Genomic DNA, 22,758 nt, shown 5'->3' on the forward strand with positions numbered 1-22,758 from the left:
TCATTAACCTTTGTGAACATATTTCAATATAACTGCAAAATATTTAACTCTTTGGTGCAGAAAATACACTTAATAATAAACTGTCATTTTAATTTGTTTTATTAACTGTAAACAGTGCTGTTTTTCAGTTGTATTTGTAATTATTTTACCTGAAATGTTTTAATTCTGCAAACATTGAAGTAACATCAAAGGGACTGGGTATAGAAAAATGTATTTTTTTCATAATTTCTGTAATTTTATTTCTGTAATCTATTGACAAAACAATCCTCTTGCTTTATTGTGAACTGTATAAATGCATATATATATATATATATATATATTCTCTTTTATTAAAACATTTAACATTTGTAGACTTGAGTGTGTTTTGCTTCTCTTGATTATTTGTGAGGCTGTATAAATGTCACAATCTAAATGTATAATCTACCTATCTGTAGCATGACACTGTTTGCTAATTAAATAGAAGCAATCCAAAGAGGAGAAATAGGACCAATCATTCAGTGCAGTGCCCAATGTGATCAGTGTTGCAACAGCTTGTGTAGCAGGTAAGCACGTGTGCATTTAAACAGTTTGCAGAATCAATTCAAATTGAAGGGAAGATTGTACCCCATTTCATTTGTGTGGACAATGGACATGATGGAACTTTTGAAGATGACAATTAAGACAACAGGACTGGATGTGTTAACCTAATATCCAGACCTACAGGCTGGCATTATTTTAGTAGGATACAATACAAGATACACTGCCTGGCCAAAAAAAAAAGTTGCACACTAATATTTTGTTGGACCGCCTTTAGCTTTGATTACAGCATGCATTCGTCGTGGCATTGTATTGACAACCTTATGCAATGTCACATTTATTTCCGTCTAGAATTGCATTATCTTGTATTGACAACGGGAACCAATCCGTAAAGTCTTCTCCAGCACATCCCAAAGACTTTCAAAGGGGTTAAGGTCAGGACTCTGTGGAGGCCAATTCATGTGTGAAAATGATTCCTCATGCTCCCAGAACCACTCTTTCACAATTTGAGCCTGATGAATCTTAGAAATATACATTCAAATGTCTTATTTTCCTAAGTGCCATATTGTAAATGAACAGACCTTATAAAGGGAAGTAATTTCAACACCAAAGACAAATTCATATGATCATCACCATATACGTCACCTATGAACACATGTCACATTAAGATTTGAGGAGAGTGATTTTTCACTAAATATAAAATTGCTTTAACTTGGTAGAGAGTAGAGACACAGAGGGAAAACTGTGACACACTTGTATGAGAAGTTCAGCATTGGTGGTTTTTACAAAGCTGTTCTCTGCAAAACGTACAGGTTGAAAGCCCACATGTATAAAAAATGCACAAGAGATTTATCACAACCCCAAGTCAGACAAAACAATGGTGTAGTTTAACACTCAAAAATTATTTTTATTGTTATTTAGAGACGATCAAGGTGAGATCAGCAGACCAAATTTGACCACCTCCTTGCTCAAAGGTGCATAGCACATTGTGTACATACATTAAAGATTGAAGAGTTAAAAACCATTTCAGAAAGTGTCAAATTCATTTACAAAAGTTCTAAATTAATTTATACTAAATAAACCCTTAGAACCTTAAAAGGATAGGAATACATTTGGTTCTAGGTATCATACAAGTTTTCTCAGGCAGTGCAGACATGAATATAGAGTGCAAACAGCAAACAATCTCTGAGATTAAAATAAAACTTTATTCATTTACACTTTTACATGAAAACACCATGGCACCGACTCCTCTTCAGTTCTCCCACCGGAAACTCTTCATAGGCAGTCTCTCACTTGCTTGCGTATGCCATGATCTGTTCCTGGAAACACAAGGAGGGGAAAAATTAGTTAAAATAAAATTTTTTAAAAACTTGACGTAACTCAGACATAACCTCCTCTGTGTTTTTTGTGTGAATCTTCTGCCATCGACAAGAATCGATCAGCAAAAATGAACGGTAATTGCATAATAGGAAACCCGGCAAACAGGACGTTTCCCAACCTGGCCCACTGTCTGTCAGAGTTTCCAGGCCTCCACAAATCACTGATGTGAATGAATGCTAGTTCCAACTGCCTGTTACTAAGTGACCCTGTGGCCCTCATGGACCACAGCCACAAATGTGCAACACTGACATTATAGCATGTACGTATATCGTGCATGACTAGGCCGTGAGAATGGATCTCTTTATAAGAAGCTATGCATGCTGTCTCCAGGATCACTTAGTAGGAAATGAAGCCATTTCACATGAGCGGTCTGTAATAAAAGGAGTGTGAAAACACAGGCAAACGCAGCAGTACAGAGCGCGGGGCCAGCCCTGTACCCCACCCACACAATTTCGGTAACACTAAATTTGGGTCTAAACTTAGCCAGCGCCGTAGTTCACGACCAGGAGCACGGCCCAGTAAATTATAGGCGCTTTTGGACCTCGGAGGCATGTAATCAGTGAGGGGGGGGGGGGGTAGGGGGGGGGGGGGGTGGAGCAGGAGGCGGGACTTGCCTTAACGGGTGGCACAGCATTGGTGGCCTGCAGTCCGAGGGTCCGCAGCAGCACCACGGGAGCGGAGTTGGTGGAGTAAAGCCGCTTCATGAGGTCGATGGCGGCCATCATAGGGAGGTTGTGCCGCTGCCGTTCCGTCTCGTACTCCAGGAGATGCTGAATAGCCCCTGAAGCACACAGAGCCCAAGTGAACCAGTGAAGCTTCTGGAAAACCAGTAGCAAGCAAAGCAGGGCTTCGCAATGTGTCGCAAAGCCAAGTTTATACCATTGTGAAGCAACTGCTAGTTTCATGCATGACTGCGTTCTGGTCTGTGGTGAACCACAGCAGTTGGTGACGGGGCAACAGGCTCCAAAGCATCTTACTGTTTTACGAAGCATCATGGTAAAGAAAATGACACAACATTTTATAGTTTCAGAACTGTGTGTTAAGCATAATGCATCACCTTATACTGGGAATTCACTGGCCACAAGGGAAATATCAATACACATCGAGAAATTTTCCGTCGATGAAGACACATACCTAACTGTACCCTCACACATTCTTCTTAGTATGTGCCCTTGGTGGTGAGAAAAACGTATATCCTGTACTTGCCCTTTATAGATACAGACATATAGATTTACTTTTTAATTAAAGTACCCCTCCAGATATATTTAAAAACCTAAAAAAAACTATTCTACGATGAATAATAATTTGTTTAATATGTTGTTCCACCAAAAAAATGTTTAATAAACTACTTAAAATGGCCTAGTAGCATTTCTACACCTTTAACCTCATTGAGAATGCCAGAATATATTAATGTAAATTGGCATGTAAATGTAATTTTTACCAAGAGAACATTCCCCACACCATTAGACTACCACTAGCCTGCACTGTTCACACAAGGCAGGATGGATCCATAGATTCAAGCTGTTTACACCAAATTCTGTGCCTGCCATCTGTATGTTGCAACAGAAATTGAAATTCATCAGACCAGGCGATGTTTTTCCAATCTTCTATCATGCAACTTTGGTGATTATGTGCCCATTGTAGCCTCATCTTCCTGATCTTAGCAGACAGGAGTAGTGGAACCTGCCGTGGTCTTCTGTTGCTGCAGTCGATCAGCTTCAAGTGTGACATGTTGTGCATTCAGATGTGCCCTTCAGCACACCACTGATGTAAGCAGCTGTTATTTGAGAATTTATGGCCTTTCTCTTAGCTTGAATGAGTGACCATTTTCCTCTGACCTGTCTCATTAACAAGTTGTTATTGCCTGCTCCCTGGATGTTTTTATCGCACCATTCTCGGCATACTCTAGAGACTGCGGAGTGTGAAAATCCAGGGAAGGCAGCGGTTTCTGGGATGCTCCAACCACCACGACTGGCACAAACAACCACACCACAGTGAAAGTCACTGGGATCACACGTCTTTGCTGTTTCTAATGTTTGGTCAATCAACAACTAAACCTCTTCACCATGGCTGCAACATATGTAGAGCTGCAGACATATGATTCGCTGTTTGGAGGAGCAGGCTATTTACATTAACAAGCAGGTGTACTTAATAGTAGTGGCCATTGAGAGTATATTCAATATATACATGCAACTAAAATAATACATACCCAGTAGCTAGTGGCTTTGGATATGTTCGACGCAATATATGTCTATGTTCAGAATAAATCAAAACACTGTAATGTAATGAGTCCCCTGCTCTGGTCTTTTTTTGAGCCAGTGTTAGTTTACCTCATTTACAAAAAGCATAACTTCAGGAATGCAACATTTCTGCATTATTTAGCAAAGTGATTTAGAACTCATCACCCCTGCTGTGTCATATATTCATGTTTTATAAATAATTTATAATGAATATTATTCTCATATATTAATTTCATGCATTTTATTAGGTCTTAAGGACAACTGCTAAACTGTGCACATTTTATGTTTACTGGCACATTTATCGGCTCACCTTAATGTCTACCCTTGAAACCTGCCTTTACCTTAATTTGACCTTTTCACACCAGCCTGTCAGCAGTCAATGGCTTATTCACAAGGTAATGCTTTCATTTCTATGAGAATGCAATACACTACGCACGCCCGTGAGTGTTTAAAAAACCTACTAAAGGACGCTCAGGTTCTGTCATTTCATTTTGAGCTGTTTTTACCCAATCTAACTACATTTCAACCTTTCTATATGAGCACACCATCCAATTTCCACATATACATTCAACAGTATTATTAAAAAGCTTGTAAGAACCACTTACCCAGGTCTTGCCCATTAAAGGCTGCTTGGCTCAGGACCTGAGTGAGGCAGGCCACATCCCCAAATCCCAGATTTGCCCCCTGGCCAGCCAATGGGTGTACTCGGTGAGCAGCGTCCCTACAACATCAACAAAAGAAACCCAAAAGAACCCAGCACCGAGTTATCATTTCATTGTCTTTACCGAATGACATCACTAAAATGCCATGGATCGAGGCCTGGACCAACTGACATCGAGTTCCAAGGATACCAAGATTTGGATCCAATATCTAGATTAGAGGTTTATTTCAAATCCACATTATTTCAACCTAATCTTCCTTCTCTGACTCATTTTATGACTCACTCAAGTCTCAGGACTTAGTAAGCAGTCTTGCGGATGGCTCATCCTACTTGCTACTATCTCTCACAGATCACAGCCATGGAGGCAGACAGGCAAATCTCGCCCCCATCTGATCCTGGTTATGGGACAGCTACTGCCAGGGAGAACAGAACATGCGGTCCACCATGGTCCCAGAGCAGACCCTGTTACACCGAGACAGCAATAACAAAACTCCACAGACCCTCCCATACAGCGGGTAAGAGGAACTCTGGTTTCTTTTTCTTCCCCTGAGGGACAAATGCATAAATCAGTCAGGGACTTTGGAGCCAGACTCAGAAGAACATCCCAGTAATAACAGGAGACAGCGCTTATGTCTGCGAAATTGTCAGGCGAAAACCAGTGGGAGTTCACTTGCGTCTTTATCTGGGGCGGCACAGACAGCTATTTTGGAGGGGAGCAAGTTGCTTCCATCGCAGGCCATGATTGGATGCGTTTCAGCCAGACTGGCTTGTCTGCCACCGCATGTCCAAACAACACACCCACCGCACACCCACCCCCTTGTGATTGACGGGGTGGCGCTCAAGTCCTAGTGCAGAATGTCAATGTTTGTTCTTAAGTGCACTGATAAAGGGCACAGAAAATCCCGAACACAACACAACACTCTGTCCTGACAACGTGTTAAAGGCGAAGGGCCTTCCAAAGCAAACCGGACCCGACGCCCAGGCCGCCCCCTCAGTGACGTACCCGACGAGGGCCACACGGTGCCTGATGTACTCCGAGGCATGGCCCATGCCCAGGGGGAACATCACTCTGCTTTTAGGGCCGATTCCGGCGACGCTGGGAGGCAGCTGGCGAACGGATGTCCCAGAGGGCATGAGGAAGGACAGCGCTGTCCGGAAAAGCGACCCGGCTGTCTCGATCAGCTCCGAGTGGTTGTCATTACTCCACTGCGGGAGGAAAAATAAAGAAAACAAAAGGCAGTGAGGAGGTGACAGAAATGACAGGGTTGTCCCTGACCACACCTTGGGCTGCAATGGGGGAAAAAATCATGCTGATTTAAACAAGACCAACCCTTGTTTTAATTATTTTGGTTTTAAACACTTTCCTCAGCGAAATGACCAATGTTGCCAACCGCAAGTGTATTAAACTAACCATGCATGACTCAACCTTGCTGCCCCTAGTAGGAACCCAGTAAAAATAGCACCCTTGAGAAAATGGGCTTCATTCAGAAAAGATTTCGCAGAAAGCAGGTCACGGCTAAATGAGCTAAGCTAATAGAATGAGCAGCAAAACCTCAAGAAGCTCAAACATAAGGATAACATCAGAATTAAGTTATTACATTAAACGCACATGTTGCCCCTTGCGATTACTGTTAGCAATATATAATAAACAACTATTATTATTTTAAAGTTTTAATTCAATTTTCTTTTTTTTTTTTAAATTTCACAATTCTTTCATGCTTGGAAAAACAGGTCTTCCATTCCACCTTGTATAGGTAGCGAGGGCAAACAAATTTGAGCCGACAGTTGGTCTGCTCAAATGTTTTCACTGCATACAGATCAGGCACTTCTGTGATGGAGACTCACAAAGGCAGAGTTGATGGCATCCACAAAACTCTCCTCATCCTGCTCCAGCAGCTCCTCCGCATGCTGGTGGCTGGTAGACCACACCAGGGAGCTCATCGTGTCTGATAACTTTTGCAGGCAGGCGGGGGGAAGGTACATGAGAGACCATCAGAAGGGAGCGGATCCTTAGATTTCAATCAAACGCACTCACAGTGGGGACCGTTTTCGCCTTGGCTCAACCAAAGGCGTCTCATATATTTCACAGACAGAAAGAATGATGTAACTGGAGCGACTGCCAGACAATTACTGCAGTTATTTGATGATGATCTTTTGGACTAAAACAGTATTTAATAAGAAATAAAACAGAAAGATTTATTAGTGAACTACATTGTGTAAAAAAAAAGAAAGAGAGTCCAGGCAGTGGTGGTGGGGGATGGAACTACATAAAGACAAAGTAATGCAGGTTTTAAGGCTTTTAGGTGTGGATCATTCAAATGCATAATATGAGAATTGCGAGCAATATTTTGAAAAATAGAGCATACACAGAGTATGTATACTACAATTGTATGATATAAGGAACAGCCATAATATGAGTAAGTGAAGCTTACCGGAAGCATTGCGATAGGACCAGTCGGAAGGAACCTCTGCCATGCCACATTGTTTTCTGTGGGCTAATGCCAAAGAGGCATTGTTGAAAAGGAGAAAGAGTAAGTGAAATTAAAACAGGCAAATTCATAGGCACATTCATCAGCACTGGTCAGAACTGGCCGAACTACCTGGGGGCATCAGAAATGGCATGGCCCTCTGATAGCATGCATAGCATGTGCACTGGTAGACTCTTTTTCAGAGAGGCAGTTGTCGCATACACCTTGTTGACAGACAGTAGTCCAATGTCTCAGGACTCTAGGACACAATTAAAGGTACTAAACGCCTGACGGTAAACAAGTAAAACAACCCACCACTAAAAACACTAATACTGGTCTGAGCAAAGGTAAATGATCACCAGCCATCAATGCACAAGAACATAGGCTACATACATACTGCTTTAGTACACAAATGATAAAAATCGCCTTGTTAATTTGTCACTATTCCAGTTACTCTGCAATGTTGCCTTTTGCAGGGAGATTGATGGCAATAATGTAATCTGCAGTCTATTTTTCTTTACCTCACTGTTTAGTGGGTGAAATTCAATTAGCCGGTTTAACAGCTACTTTGGCCTGTTCTTCTTGAGCCCATGAGCAATGGTTGTGTACTTTGGCAGCACGTTTTCCCCCTTCCATCTATATGAGCTTCTATAGTATAACAAGTGGTTTCCCTTGAACATTGAAGACATTTCCTTTTTATTTAAATGTTGGAACTTCTTGACAGTACTCTATTTGTATTTGTTCCTGTCCTTCTCCATTACCTGTGAGGCTCTGTGAGCCTGGTCAAACTCATTTTTCCTGTACCATGATGCCAGTACACTGCTAAAATTAACAAATACAAATTCTACACAGCAAGACAAACACCAGCTTAAAACAGACATAGCAGACTATATCTGTAGCTTAGCGTAGAGTTTAGTGTTGGTATTTATGGCATTAAGTGATCAAGAAGGCTTTTAAAAGAATGAGTAAGAGCATGACTTACAAATGTAATTTGGAATGATCGAGAGAGGTGAGGAAGTGAGTTCTGGGATTTTTTTTAAACTATATTTCGAAATATGTCAAAACATTTCCAATAAACTTCAAATAATTCATTACTAAAAAATTTAAATCCACTTAATACTGATACCTACTTTAGCCAAGCAATGGAATAAGATCTAACTTTTTGAATTACCCTTTAATAATTCTAGGCCTCACTCAACAGGAATATCCTAATTACTGTTGTTCCCAGCTGACTCACAACTCACTCACACACCCATTGTACAGTTAACTGTTGATAACTACCATAAATACACACACCTGTTTAGAAACCTGTATTTAACTTGGGTCACGTCAACTCAGGTCATTACATTTGGAAAGAAGCTATTGTGAAAGGTTGTTCTAGGATTGAAATGCAGCCTATATTTACTTACTAACTCTGTAAAACTCTGTAAAACTGGGGACGATACAGACTACTAAGATTTCTAGTAGTTTGATCTACTAGAGGAAGGAAAAAATACAGGGTGGGTGATGGATGTTGACATTGGCTGCAGACATTGCGTAGGGGGGAGGGGGTAGGGTGCTGGAGACATCGGAGGTATTGGTGAGAGCTGAAGAGCATTGGCTTCTCACTTCGGACAGGTGCAGGACCGCCACAACGGCAGACTGATCGTAGTTCCACTTCACTGTGGGTATTCCTGCTTCTTTTCTCACCATAGAGTTGGGCCCATCAGCCCCTATCTGAAAAACAACCAACATGCGGTCTATAGAACATAACGTGGGGCAGCTATGAAGGCACCAAACCTAAAAACTTAAAAAGTTAATCAAGACAAAGACCTTTCTCAGAGTCATCAAACTGGTGCACAAAATAAAGACCTTCCATTATTCACAGTGCAGCCACATGTTGCCCAGCTGCCAGAGCGACATGAAGTCGCATTGTTAAGTAAATAGGACACAAGTCAGGGACATCAGGGCACCACGGTATTGTCTGGAAGGAGGCAGACAGACAACAATGGAATGTGACACATTATTCATCCCAGCCACAAAAATGCAGTGCCATCATCCCACTTACCAGCAGCTTGGTCTGCAATGTTTCGCCATTGGACAGCTCCACCTGCACCCAGGGGATGGAGCCTGCTGCCTGGTAGGACATGGGCCAGACATACTTCACCGCCCTGGTCCTGTACTGGACCTTCACATGATCTGAGGACGAGGCATGGGGGGGGAGAACAGTGGGTAATGCCAGCTCTGTAAAGCTTGAGCACAACAAAGTTCAGCAGGTGACGCAACTGTTAAATCATTCCTTGGACAGGCTCATCAAGGCCTTGTACTAATTTCAAGGGGGGGAGAAAAACAAGATTTGGCTGTGATTGAGGAAAGATCTGAAAGCCACCTCATAAAAACCACTGGTCTCTCTAGCAGCCAGGAACTAGCTGCTGAAGATTAGTTCAACAGTTTTAATGGGTTCGGCTAGCCGCATGGCACTGACTAACAGTCTTTATCCACCAGTGGACCACGCTTCACGCCCGCATTTTGCCAGGAGGAAAAATGTCTGCTTTTCCTGGAATTTAAATAGCTGGCTACCTGACACAAATGGCATCGGGAATACATTTGCATTGGAACAAGTCCAGCCCTCACAACAACTACTGGTTACTGATTTCAAGTGACAAATATCAGCTTGCTTGGGACTGGATTGTGGAGATACTGTGAACCAGCTGGTCAGGCCACAGGCTTGTACGACTGCAGTGACACTGAACCATTGCCATACAGAGGAGAACTGGGAGGCTGAAGACAACCGTGAAAACCGCACAAGAGTCAACATGTGCGAAAACCACGCATCTGTAAACCATAAAACAGTAGTAAACTTTTACAGTCAAGCACATGGAACTGCTAAGTTCTCAACTGCTAACCTCACAATAGTTTGTTTAATTTCAGCAAAAATGTACTAACAGTGCTCGAGCATCCTCAGGGAGCTGTAAGAGACCCAGGAGCACATGGCATTTTTAACTAGGTCACTAGACCACTGCACGTGTACTCACGTGGCTAACCTTTCTGAACTCTATCTTTGGCTTGCTGCATTGGAAATTTGCAGCTTGATTGAAATAGCAGAAAAAACATTGATGCATCCAAGAGCTTGAACCATTTCTCGTAAACAGACACTCAAAAAAGTACAAATAAACAGAATGGGGATGGGAGGGGACGACTGTGGTGATGCCTTATGCCAGACCAGCACGAAATATTGACTGAACAAACCAAAAGAAAAAAGTAATAAAGTCACATCATGACTGAAAGAAAGGACGGCACTGCATACTGTAGCTCCATACCTACCGGGGAGAGTTTCTAGTTGTTTCGTCAGGGCTGTCACAATGACGTCATTCTCAACGATGTACGCCATCTCATCCTCCAGGTTCTCCTTATCGAAAGTGATCAGGGCATCTGAGCACGCATCCCAAACCTAAAGAAATTGAGCAATGATTCCTGTGGTCAGTAGCTTGGTCCTCAAGAGCAACCTCTTTCCTATTTATAGCGTTGCAAGGAAGTGTAGCTTCACTGAACTAAAGATATCAAAGCAGCTCAGCTGCAGCCAGTGCTTGGCTTCTGAAATTAGTGTATAAGCCAGAGATACAAGACATCAGCACCAAGACACAAGACACCCTTTCAGACCTCAGAATGCATATGGAAATATGTACAGCATATGCATGCAAATACACGAGAAGGACAACAAACACTATTCAAGAATAAAGTTTTCTGCTCTTGTTGTTTAAACAACTTTTCATACCCAATTTTTCAACCCCATTTTGGGATCGCCAGACTTAATTATGGACTCATCCTATGTCAGCAAAGTCCTCTGTCAAATCAGCAGGGAACACACTAGCAAATGCACCCTCCAACACACGTGCAACCATCTGAATGGCATGATAACTGATACTACTAGGCAGACTGACAGGGGTTCCCATTGTACAGTGAAATGGGGCTATCCTACCAACTAAAATGCTCTCCATTAGGACAATGCTAGTTACAGTTATAGACCAACCTATGGGGATCCCACAGCCACAGTCAGTGCAGGCACAGGCAAAAGCATGTGCCTCAGCTGGATAAGGCAGTGAGAGGACTCCTCATCTGCCTCATGCATGCCCATGGCTTGAGTGCAATGCATAAGCAATGCCTTTCAACATTTATTTTTAGCCCTTCAACATACATGACCAAATGAAACAAATGTTTATATTCAATTTTTAAAAAACTAGCTTCCTCAGTCAGTGGGCAGTTAGTTTTACCCCTATCGGAAATTACTGGCAGCACTTTTTGGATAAACATTTAATTCAAAATTTCAACTTAAACCATAAATAGCAGGGATTTGGTACTTGGAAAGAAGAGACACTGTTGTTGATAAGCAGCAAGTTGCTAGGTATCTGTGTTGGTGCCCATTTGCAGAGCACACGTCCCAAGAAAGTGATTTTGTGTATTCTTTTCCATCCTCTCTTATACCACAGGAATGCGACGGACCGGCTGATTGACGACTTGCAGTTTATCTTTCCTTGTTTATGGGCACCATGTTCGGGTGCGTGGCTCCTTGCCCTCCCCTCCCGCTTCTTTTCATTTGTGTTTTATTGGACACCAAAGGGAAGCCCTGTTGGCACTGCCCTCTTGGGACTGTAACTATACGTTGGCCTGCCAATCTTCTGGGGGTTTTAAGGGCCACAGTGCCACAGCATGCTGTCATTAACAAAACCACCGTGAGTAAAGAAAAAAAAAGCAGAGCTGAGATATTATGGGAGAGGTATATCACGATACAGCATTTCAAGATGACATCTCTTGCCGCAACAGAAACCACATGGTTTCTTATTTGGTACAAAAAGGCCACATCTTAGAGGAGGGACCACATTCTGGCCGCAGTTGTAAACCAGGGTCACTTTACTGTTGCCATCCACAGTCCCCTCCACTTTAATCTTCTCCCCCTGTTTTTCACATGAATCTTTATAATTAGAAGACCGTGAAGTTAAATTAACATTTGAAATGTCATATTGATTCATTCACTTTATTAAATATGGTTCTAATAAATAAACACTTTGCCCTGTGAGCAAAGAAAAGCCAACTGTTTGCAGAAGCCCAGGGGTTACGGTTACCATTTTAAATTTATCTCCCTTTCCAGGGGACGTGACACTCCAGAACCTGCCTGATTGCTTGTGTTTTAAATATCAAACTGCAGAATGCTTCAAATATGCACTTCCACCACCAATGTATTTGCCTTTCATTGTGAACAATTACATGCCCCTGGGAAATTACACTGTACACCACGGTGGAGATTCAGGGAAGGAAACATGATAACGTTGAATTCCATGCCAACACTGCTCGCTTTCCTTGAATTGCGCTGACAAACAAGCTGCGTTTTCCATAAATTACATATTTCCCAGTTGACATACAACTTGATGACTGGTGCACGGCTCATAATTATGGGTGAACCAATTACGCAGGTGTTTATTCTGTACCCAGCAAAGGGTGTGTGCATCATACATTAAAACCTTTGGAGTGACAGGAAAAACAGAATTAAGGCTGTAGAAACCTTTACTGTATGAAACTACCATATATGCATCGTGCAAGGACACAAATGAAAAACTTGACTGTCAGCTTTGGTGGCAAATTGGGACTGCTTAGGCATAATACTGAGAACTAACCTGCATCCTCTGATAAGGCTTGCATCTCATATTTACTATGTGATCCCATGCTCCAATACCTACAAATACAGGAAAAAGATAAAAAATATGAGCAACTAATAGAAATCCGAGGAACATATTCTGGAAAGTACATAGCTACCACATAGCTACAGTGCAGAGCACTGTCAATAACACACTTTTGATGACAGACCCGAGGTACAGCAATCAACAGACTTAGCATTGCGAGCAATAATAAAACTAATCATCCACCTACGCCCTGGGAATCATTCATACACAACCACACCATAAATAGGCTTAATCCTGCAAGACGCAAGCCTCATCTAAAACATGCCCAATGCTGTTTGCTGCCACTGGACATAAGTCTTGGTCTTTCCAAAAGAGAGTGTATTTATTAAAAGATTCGGTGAAGTAAAAGCCAAATTCTAATTATGAACTTACAAATGTGCAACAAGCACTTCTTTCCCACACCTTATGCAATGAATTCCAACAAGATATATGAACTTCTATGTGCAATACAATTGTGTCATTTGTGGGTTCACTATAAGACAGCTGTAATTATCCTCCTAAAATTGCACAGCCAGGAAGTTTTAATGGCATCTCTTCATCTCAATAACTTCTATTAAAAAAAAACAACAAAAAAACAAGAAAATAAATATTGGCCCAGAACATGATTTTATTTACTTAAATTCACTTCACGTTTGAGCTGGCACAGATGAGATACACTCTCCAGTCATCAGAGTTCAATTTACATGCAAAGACTTTGAACACTCCTCAATTAAATGAAGGCTGCCCTTGCAAATTGTACCACTGAGAAGAGTTGCAGAGCCAGGGCTGATAGAACTGACTCTGGTGCTGTAGGACTCCGGGACTTTGTCCATAACTTTCTTATTCCCAGCTTCTAGTAGAAGGATCTTCTTCCCCTCCAAATTCGGATCCATACCTTGAATACGATAAAATAAAAGCACTCTACAGGTCTGAAATACTCAGCGAGGAGTGGTGTCACCCCGTTATTTATACCTGGCACACCTTCTATATACTAGGTATAAATATATCGGCCCTTAAGTTTGCAGACCATAGGTACCTACGTCGCTAATTGTCTGTTTAGATACCCATTTAAGAAAAGTGCACCTGAACATAAATGGCTATCATAAAAGCTAAATATTCTACCTATTTCAACAAAATTAGTCTGTTAATTGCATCTCATTATCTGTAGCTTGCTACTTCGGCTCTAGAATCGCAAAATGTACACCAAAACCACAATTGCATCCTTCAGCTTCAAGTATGTAGTTAGCTGAGAATTTGCATTGGACAAAATGATAGTTATTCCTTTATGTGGGCAGGAGAGGGAGAAGAAAATGTAGAAGGAACTTAATGTAATGCTTTCGCGTTGGGATTGTGACAGGGGTTTATTACAGTAAATCTCCGTGAGAAAAACAAAGCAAATCGCAGGACTATAGCCAACTAACAAGTCTGAACTCGTGGTAGAGACACCAATCACAACACCATTACTTACCCAAAGAACAAGCCATTGCGGTGCCCACCATTCCTCCGCCAGAAATTATAATATCATATAGTTCGTTTTTGTTTGATTCGCCACGCTCGCCTACCCCAGAATTACTAAACCCTCTAGTTACTGTCCTTACCCCATTTAGGCAAGTTAGGCCAATGTAACGTCCCCCACCGCCCTGTAGTGCCAATGTAACTTTAGCAAGACAATGCATCCTAGGAAACATTCTATCTCAAAAGGATATTATAACTTTATAGCTAACAACTCGAAGTATGCTCTGCAGAAAGCACACCAAACGCGCCCACTTTATTTCTTCTTCACAGCGACACACACGCTACATCCGAACCATATTGTCGTATATACCCACAGCAACTCATGGCAAACACTTCCTGGGTCAGAAACAACCAATCATAAAACTGGGGCTGTAGATTTGCTGCTCAGCGGCTCATTTGTGATTTTGCGATTTGGTCGTTTATGTGCATCATGACTGTTGACGCTGAGAAGAATATGCTGATGTTTCAAAGAATATATATTTCAATCACACTTGCTGGGAGTTTTTGGGCATGTCAGACGAATCACTCGACTAGGCTGGAGGATGGACTATGGTTCACGATACCATTTGATGAAAGCTTGTGTAATGGTGTTAGGCTAACGTTCGCCACAAATTTTTATTACAGACCGTTTTATTATATTTTTCCTTTACATTTTTTCTTATCCCGAAGACCTTCGTCTTTATAAAAGTGAACTATGGTGCACCTGAATTCATGGTTAGCATGCTGAGTATCATTCTTTAAACGCTAGAATCTTGTTATCTGGCTGCTTAAGTCAGCTGCAAGGCTAGTGAATTTAATGACAGTGTGATACTTAGTATCTACCTAAAAACATCACTTTAGAAAAGAATACCTTTAACTGTCACATCCGATACACATTTGCAAAGCACGAAACCGGTAGCTACCGACTACATGACTGACTATGAGCGAGACCAATCAAGGGCGGTGGGTGGAGTGTAGCTAGCTACGTTGCGAGCTAGCTACATTACCAACGATGGGACTCACAGCATCGACGCTAAGTAGCTAACGTTAGCTAGCTAGTATTCTTCGCAATAAAATTTATGAAACGCAATTTTTTAATTTATTTAAATGATGCCAAATGTCCCACATCATGTCGCACAGGTCAAACAATCTATCGCCCTTGAACGGTAATGCAAGGACCGAAAATACTGCAGCACTGCTCCCGGGCTGTACTGAAATGAAGGTTAGTTGCTGGCTGGCGAGTAAATTGTATCACAACGCATTTTGTTCAGTTGTGTAGATGTAAAAATATTATGTCGATAAATTTGAAATATTCTAAATAAAAAATACGGCGATATAACACTTAGTTCCTATTTTTGCGGTATATAGGTACAATGCTATGGATGTGGAAGGTGCTTGGTTTGGTTGCCATAGTAACCCAAGCAGCTGTGCCGAAGCTGTCCTACACACAGCCTCTTCTGTTTTGATTAGCTAAGATATTACTTCACGTTAGCGGGCTTAGCTAAACGACAACAAATGTGTTGTTTGAACTAGAAAATGAAAAAACATTTTGCATGTTCATGTTTGCAGTTGTGAAACATGTATGTAAAAATGTAATCCGTAGGTTCCTCTGGACAAGAGCGTATTCTAAATCCAGAAGGTTAACGTAAATGTAAAATGAAGTGGGTAAATGTGTGTAGGTATTCATAAGAGTTCCGTGGAGGAATCCGTTATTTTACAGCGTGGGAGCAGGGCACTGCAAAAAGAGAAGTTTGTCAAAATTAAAAAATGAATTTATTCAATCTGTAGTTGTCTTGCTCTAGTTCCGGAATAATGGAGTAACGTCTACTTCTAAAATTGGCTGACATGCTTGCTAATAAGCATTAGCCTACTTAGAACTATAACTATAGGTCGTCCTCAGGGCTTTCCCCCCAAAGACTCGTCTGATTCAGAAGAGGGGGAGGCTGTTGACAGACTGAAGAAGGAGAGTACCATGGACAGCCTGCTGGCCTTCCTACAACAGGAAGTGGAAAGCCCTGCAGAGACTGAGGTGCTGCTCCAGCACAGGCTGCAGACTTTGAAGGAGGCCCACAGGCAGCAGCTGCAGAAGACAGAGCATTTGCACCAGCAGAGTCTGGAGAAGAGGATGCTGCACAACTCACTGCTCGCTGAAGGAAACGAGAGGAATGACAGAGCTGAGGGGCACCTAGACGAACTCTTCAGCTGTAATAACAAGAAAAACACTGGCATAAAAACTTGTTTGGAGACTCCAAGGTGATTTTTTTTTCATTTGCTTCATTGTTCATTGCCTTACTTGAACTATTTGAAAATAAATATTTTGTGTTTAAAGCTGTAACACTAGAGGCCCTATGAAAATAGACCAGACTAAAAAAATATAGCCTGTTTAATCTTAGTGAGGTTCCTAATTCAACTTACATGCATTTTTCCCAGACATTTTTAAAGCTGCACGACCTGATTATACTTTATTATTGTTCCCAGTTTTATTTACTTTATTATTGGTTTATTTACCCTATGTGATAAAATATCTGTACAGGTGTAACAGCCCAAGGAAGTCCCACTCCCTGTCTGATCTCAGTTCAGTGAAAACAGTTCCTTCTAGGGCCTCTCCACAGCCTAGAGTATCCCAGAGGCCTGCAACTACCTCTGCAGCCTTGGCCACAGGTGCAACAGTATCCAAACCCTTTAGCATGACCCTGAGAGAAACTCAGAGGAAATTCCAACAGCTCCAAAACAAAATGCCTCAGGATGTTGAGATGTACCTGGAAAGCAAAAGGAAGGCAGAGGAGGAAGAGTGTCAAAAGAAGTTCCGTGCTGCACCAGTGCCTGAACATGTTCACCTTTCGCTCTACCATGACATCACAGAGGCACAAGAAAAGGCAAGGAAGACCGGTGTCGAGCAAAGGAAGGATTTCTTGCTTTCCATGCAGAAACCCTTTAGTTTCTTGGAGCGAGAGGAGAAAAAGAAAAAGGAGTTGACTGAACAGCTGCACAGCTCAGCCCCTTCACCCAACATCTCTAAGTCCATTGAAGTACGGAGGCCAATCCCCAAAGCAGTCAAGGACCCAGGAGTCAGTGAGCATCTAAAAGGTAAGAATGGGTGACTGGACTAGTGAAAATTGGAAATGTCCTGGAAACAAGTTCCTGTCAGTTGTTTTTGATGAAGAAAGTAAAGGCAAATCAGATGATACTTACTCATTTAGCGCACTATATTTCCAACAGAAAAGGAACTGAACAGGAAGATCCGTATTAAGATGAGGGCACAGGAGATGTTGAGAAACTCCATGGCACCCATTGAGACAAAGTCACACAGGGAAGACCTAGAAAAGAGTAGTGCTGACTGCACAAAGAAGCGAGCCCAAGGTTTCCTGGAAGAAAAGCCCACCTTCAAGCCCACAACGAATCCCAAGGTGCCGGATTTTGATAGGCTGTACAGGGCGTTCCAGAAGGAGGCTTTGAGGAGGGCAGAGATGAAGGATGTCACTAGGTGTCAGCCCTTCAAACTACGTACCTCAGATTTACCTCCCAGACAGAGCCAGAAGAAATCTGAACCATCACAGGTGAGACACAAATCTTTTCATCATATCAGTCCTAGAGAGTTTAGGAGATATACAGTTGTTGACCACAGTCATGGCATTGCACAGGATGCTCAGATCTGTTTTTGTTTCTGGAACCGAGATGGGGTCAGTATGCATGTAAGGTGCTTGCTTGATTTATGTTTAAGAGGGAAAAAGAAAATGTGGGATTGCAGTACTCAACAGAAAGAAGGTAGCCGACAATGGTCAACATACCAAGAGTGACAACATGTTTCAACTAACAGTGTCTCCTGCTTTTTATACAAAATCTTAAGATAAAATAGAAAATTGCTTAAATTAGTTTTTAAAAAATGCTTTGATTTCTTAGGAACAGGAAGGCAAGGCCTATCTGAAGAGAAGCCATTCCTTCAGTGGCATCACGTCTCTTTCGGCAGACACACTTCCCACCTACATCACAGATGATGCAAGGAAACGTTGCTCTGCTATCAGGTTAGCGAAAATACAGAAATGATTGTGCGCCTCAGAAAATGGATGACATGATGGTACAGACAACTTACAGTCTCCCATTTCCTCCTGGTTTCCAGAAGGTCCATGGAGGAAAAGGTGAGCAAAGAAAATGAGAGTGCACAGTGGATGCAAGTACACAAGATAAAATCTCAGTCCATGAAAAATACTGTGACCTCACGGGCAAAGGCTATGGACCCACACAGGAGTCTGAAGGAGGTGTACCAAGAGAAGCTGAAACAACACCGGTGAGTGCAAGACTCCTCAGACCACTGGACTGCAAATTCGGATGTTTGGCATTCATAACCAGATGGTCACGGAGGGGTGAGAAGGACACACTAGTCAAAGGTAGTAGAGCTCAAAAGTGCATACGAGTCCACTTCAGTGACATCACCCCTTTTAGTCAAGTACCCAAGAGTTTGAATAGCTAATTCTTGTTGGGAGTTAGAGTCTATTGTTGAACATGCATTTTTGAGCATAGTCTTAAAAAAGTGGTGTGATTTTGTCTATAAATTATGTGAAATAGAGATGAATATCAAAGTTTGGTGAGCAGACCCACTTGTGTACTCCTGTTTCCAGCAGCTCCACAGGGTAGTGCATAATTGACCACAGCATTTTCCTGGGATGGAGGGTACGGTTGGTAGGATGTGCCCTGCCTCACTGCTTAAAATGACTCTGGTTGACCAGGCACCTATGGTCTGCTGGCCCTAGCTGAGTATGTGTAAAATCCTAAGACAGATGATTAGTATTGTGCTGCGCAGCCAGTGACCCTCAAAACAGCGACTATCTGCATACATTTTGGAGGATGTGCATGTACACACCTCACTTATAACAAACTGAGGATATTTCTGGTATGTGACAGGCCTGCAGTTATGATTGAGAATTCCAAATTGGGGAAAAAAACTTTGACCCACCTTTCTCACCTGTAGGGAGACAGATCAAAAGAGGATGAAAGAGTATAAAAGAGAGTTGCAGGAGATGAAGACGCGAGTCAAAGTCCGTCCATACCTATTTGAACAGGTGACACAGGTAAGCCATCACATTGTAAAAGCGAACTATTATCACAAGTAAACCATCGCTGACATTATTAGATCCAGTTCCTAACTGGGCATCACCCAGTCTAGGTCAGCAATTTCAATCTCTGCGGGGAGAAGCATTTATGACTGCCAAGGAGAGAAGTTTTACAGTTAAAGATCAGATCTGGAAAAATAAAGGTACATTAAAGGCAATGATCTGTATTTATGTAAAACAAATATGGGAAAACTGTTCTTTCATTTTAATACAATTTTTCTGAGATGTGTTTTAACACGTTATATTTTTATTTCCCAAAATATAGGTATAACATCTGTTTTCAGTACCCTTTCAGAAGGTAGCACCCTACCTTCATCTTAAATATGATTTGGAGTTGGCCATCTGATTTGTAGCTAGCTTCGACTTGTAAAGTGATCCCAACAATTGACTGCTCAGTGAACCAATCAATTTTGTCCATGCATCAGATTGTATCAGATTACAGTAAAACATTTTCACAGGGATATGTTGCGCAGTCTGCAGTTGCAGCTCATGACCTAAAAAAAATTCACATCAAATAAATGACTGGGCTGGTGAGACGTGGGGTGCAGTCCCTAGGGCACCCAACTCTCAAGACATATATGAAACCCATATGGCTGAGGTTTGATTCCCACCATGGTGCTTTCTGTACTGTAACCCCTTTTCTGTTACTCTGTATGCTTTCTGCCTGTCTGATCAAATAGCACTATGGGCAGACTTTATGCGCTCCATTAAAAAATAACTAAAATAAATGTAAAACGTAAATGACCAGACTAATAAAACCATTAAGAAGTTTGCCTAAAATTCCACAACTCCTCAACCCTTGTGCATTCCTGGCTTAGACTGTGACTTCTTCCCCACGAGGTTCATGAGGTGATTTTTTTTAACGGTGTTCTCCTCCTAGAAAAATGCGAAGTCAGGCGCGGAACGGCGGTATAGGGTCCGACTGGAGCAGGCGGGGTTGAACGAGCATTTTGTGAAGGAGAAAGGGGAAAGTGCTGGAGTGACGCCTCCCTTCACATCTGACAATGAGGACCCCGGCAGTGAGAAGGATGCCCAGCTTACGTAAGTATCAAACAAAGAAAACATGATTGTATAACAAATACAATGGACCCAAATATATTTTATTCTTAAATCAATTTCATTCATATATCATGGTTAGGGACGCCACCTTCTCAGCTTGTTTTCTTGCAAATACTTAAATCCTCTGCCAGCAAGAGGTCAGCAGCCTTTTTGTCAACATGTCTACCTTTATGTGCTTAATTAGCACTAATTAAGTACAGAGGACAACTGACAGCAGTGTTTAAATACATATTAATAATTAAATAGTTTGCAGCAGGGGTATATTAAAAAAACATGAAATGAAGTGGTTAATGTCATGTACACAGTTGAAATGAAAAGTCACTGTTGAAAACTGTAATTAAATTTGATCATAGTCAGTTGTTTAACAGTCTTTTCTGTCACTGATTAGTCTCCATTTTCCTGCATTTATATCTGGTTGAAATGTACAAGTATTGTGTTGTTTTTTGAATAAGATTTATAAATATTTCTTCAGATGTTATTGAAGAACTCACCCAGTGACAGCACAGTTTTAATGCAAATAATTAGCATGTGAATCTACACATTTTGTTGAAATCTAAAAATTAAGTCTTTTACATGGAGATCGAAAATCCTGACAGCCTAATGAGAGATTTGGGAGTTGGTTTACAGAAACACGGGCCATTTTCAAGTTGTAATACGTTGCCTTTCTCTGTAACTTCATTGAACGTTTTGACTTGGTGGTCATTGTTTTGTCTGTGCAGTGCATCTCTTAAACCAGTGTGTTATTCATTTTCTTTTTGCAACCAAGAAGCAATTCATAGCAGTAAGGCCCAGTCTATTAGGAAGGAAATTCTCGTTCCAGTTGATCCTTTGAAGAACAAGAAAAAAAAAAGTAAAACAAAACCATCTATGCATTTGTTCATGACCACAAACTGGTCCACAGTTTTGATCAGGACAACCACATATTGTCTTCCTTTTTTTCCTTTTCCTAGGAATATAGGTATGGATGATTCAGCAGAAAGTTGTGTGGAGGAAAAGGAAGTGTGAACCAACAAGGAAAAAAACAAAATAAATCTCCATTTCACAGATGGGAGCACTGTGCTCAGAATAATAATGAGCAGAGCTTCTGCATCAAGTTTCTAACATTCTTTAATTGATTTCTGTATCATCATTGTAACTAGATTTAAATGTACACATCTGGGTTTTATAATTAAACTGGTATTACTTGAATTGGAAAGTGCATTTGACATTGTAATAAGAGGTTAAATACACTATATTTTTATAATTGAGAATATTATATATGCCTGAATTTGAATTACCACTGGTCAGGGATTATACCCGTTAAACACAAATTCAATAAAGGAAATGATGCAGCTACAAACTCCTACATAATTACCCGAACCAGTCAGACTTTGTTACATGACTTGCAGCTTTGGTTTCGAAGGAGGATAACCTAGCATTTTGGAGAGCAATAAAATATGGAGTGACCACACAATTCCCAAATAAAAACTCTATGATGTTCAAAATATACTGTTTGGTCCTTTTTTTCTTGAATTAATAACAGCATTGACCAATTTCCTATAATTCTAAACTAAACAAAAGTTTCACTTTGGTAACATCTCACAGTACTCATTTTGGCATCGTTCCCACACAGGATCTCTAGAAGTGCTTCAGCCACGGCTCCAAGGCACCAGCCGTTCAGCTTGAAAGCCTAGTGGTTGAATGCAAGCTATCGGGAAAATGCTTATTCTTGCCATATATAGGTCATTTATAAATGGCTTCCTGTACGTGGCCGTCGTCACAATCCCCCTGGCTGTCATTCCTTTCAAATATCGGGAAACCAATTGGACTCAGCTTGCCAGAGTTATACAATGGTATTCTCTTCATGGTTTTATGGTGACTGATCACCTTCTGAAGACTGGCCATTCACAGAGAAGCCTCAGCAGCAACCATAGATAGGAGGTGCTTTAAACCGCCGAGGCTTCCTGTGTAAACTGGACACAGAAAAATAAACACATTCCCATGCCATTTTCAGCTCAAGCATCACCAAGTATAAGGTTACACAAACTTGTGTGGTCAACTTGCTCGGAAGGAACTGACCAAGAAGAACATTATAAAAATATGTAAAATGTAACCATTGCTGAAATATAAAGTCTAAAGCTAATCTATAAAAATTGAAGA

At 41.4% G+C, this 22,758-nt stretch overlaps 2 protein-coding genes across 2 annotated transcripts; one reads left to right on the forward strand and one right to left on the reverse strand.

Annotated features, from left to right (window-relative positions):
• Window positions 1-1,700: 1,700 nt before the first annotated feature.
• On the reverse strand, window positions 1,701-14,803 carry coq6 (coenzyme Q6 monooxygenase). Its single transcript, XM_035390736.1, has 12 exons — window positions 14,427-14,803; window positions 13,719-13,853; window positions 12,914-12,972; window positions 10,569-10,695; window positions 9,313-9,443; window positions 8,874-8,981; window positions 7,230-7,292; window positions 6,643-6,750; window positions 5,801-6,003; window positions 4,742-4,857; window positions 2,511-2,677; window positions 1,701-1,835 (listed from the first exon to the last, which is right to left on the reverse strand). Exons 1-12 carry the CDS (start codon window positions 14,644-14,646, stop codon window positions 1,806-1,808), a joined length of 1,467 nt encoding a protein of 488 aa, XP_035246627.1. The 5' UTR covers window positions 14,647-14,803; the 3' UTR covers window positions 1,701-1,805.
• An 80-nt stretch (window positions 14,804-14,883) lies between these two features.
• fam161b (FAM161 centrosomal protein B) lies at window positions 14,884-21,633 on the forward strand. The gene is made up of 9 exons (XM_035384258.1): window positions 14,884-15,674; window positions 16,353-16,705; window positions 16,986-17,539; window positions 17,672-18,009; window positions 18,353-18,474; window positions 18,570-18,737; window positions 19,419-19,518; window positions 20,441-20,601; window positions 21,570-21,633. Exons 1-9 carry the CDS (start codon window positions 15,570-15,572, stop codon window positions 21,622-21,624), a joined length of 1,956 nt encoding a protein of 651 aa, XP_035240149.1. The 5' UTR covers window positions 14,884-15,569; the 3' UTR covers window positions 21,625-21,633.
• The last annotated feature ends 1,125 nt before the right edge of the window (window positions 21,634-22,758 follow it).

Source organism: Anguilla anguilla, chromosome 1, assembly GCF_013347855.1.
Source record: "Anguilla anguilla isolate fAngAng1 chromosome 1, fAngAng1.pri, whole genome shotgun sequence".
NCBI classification, from domain to species: Eukaryota; Metazoa; Chordata; class Actinopteri; order Anguilliformes; family Anguillidae; genus Anguilla; species Anguilla anguilla.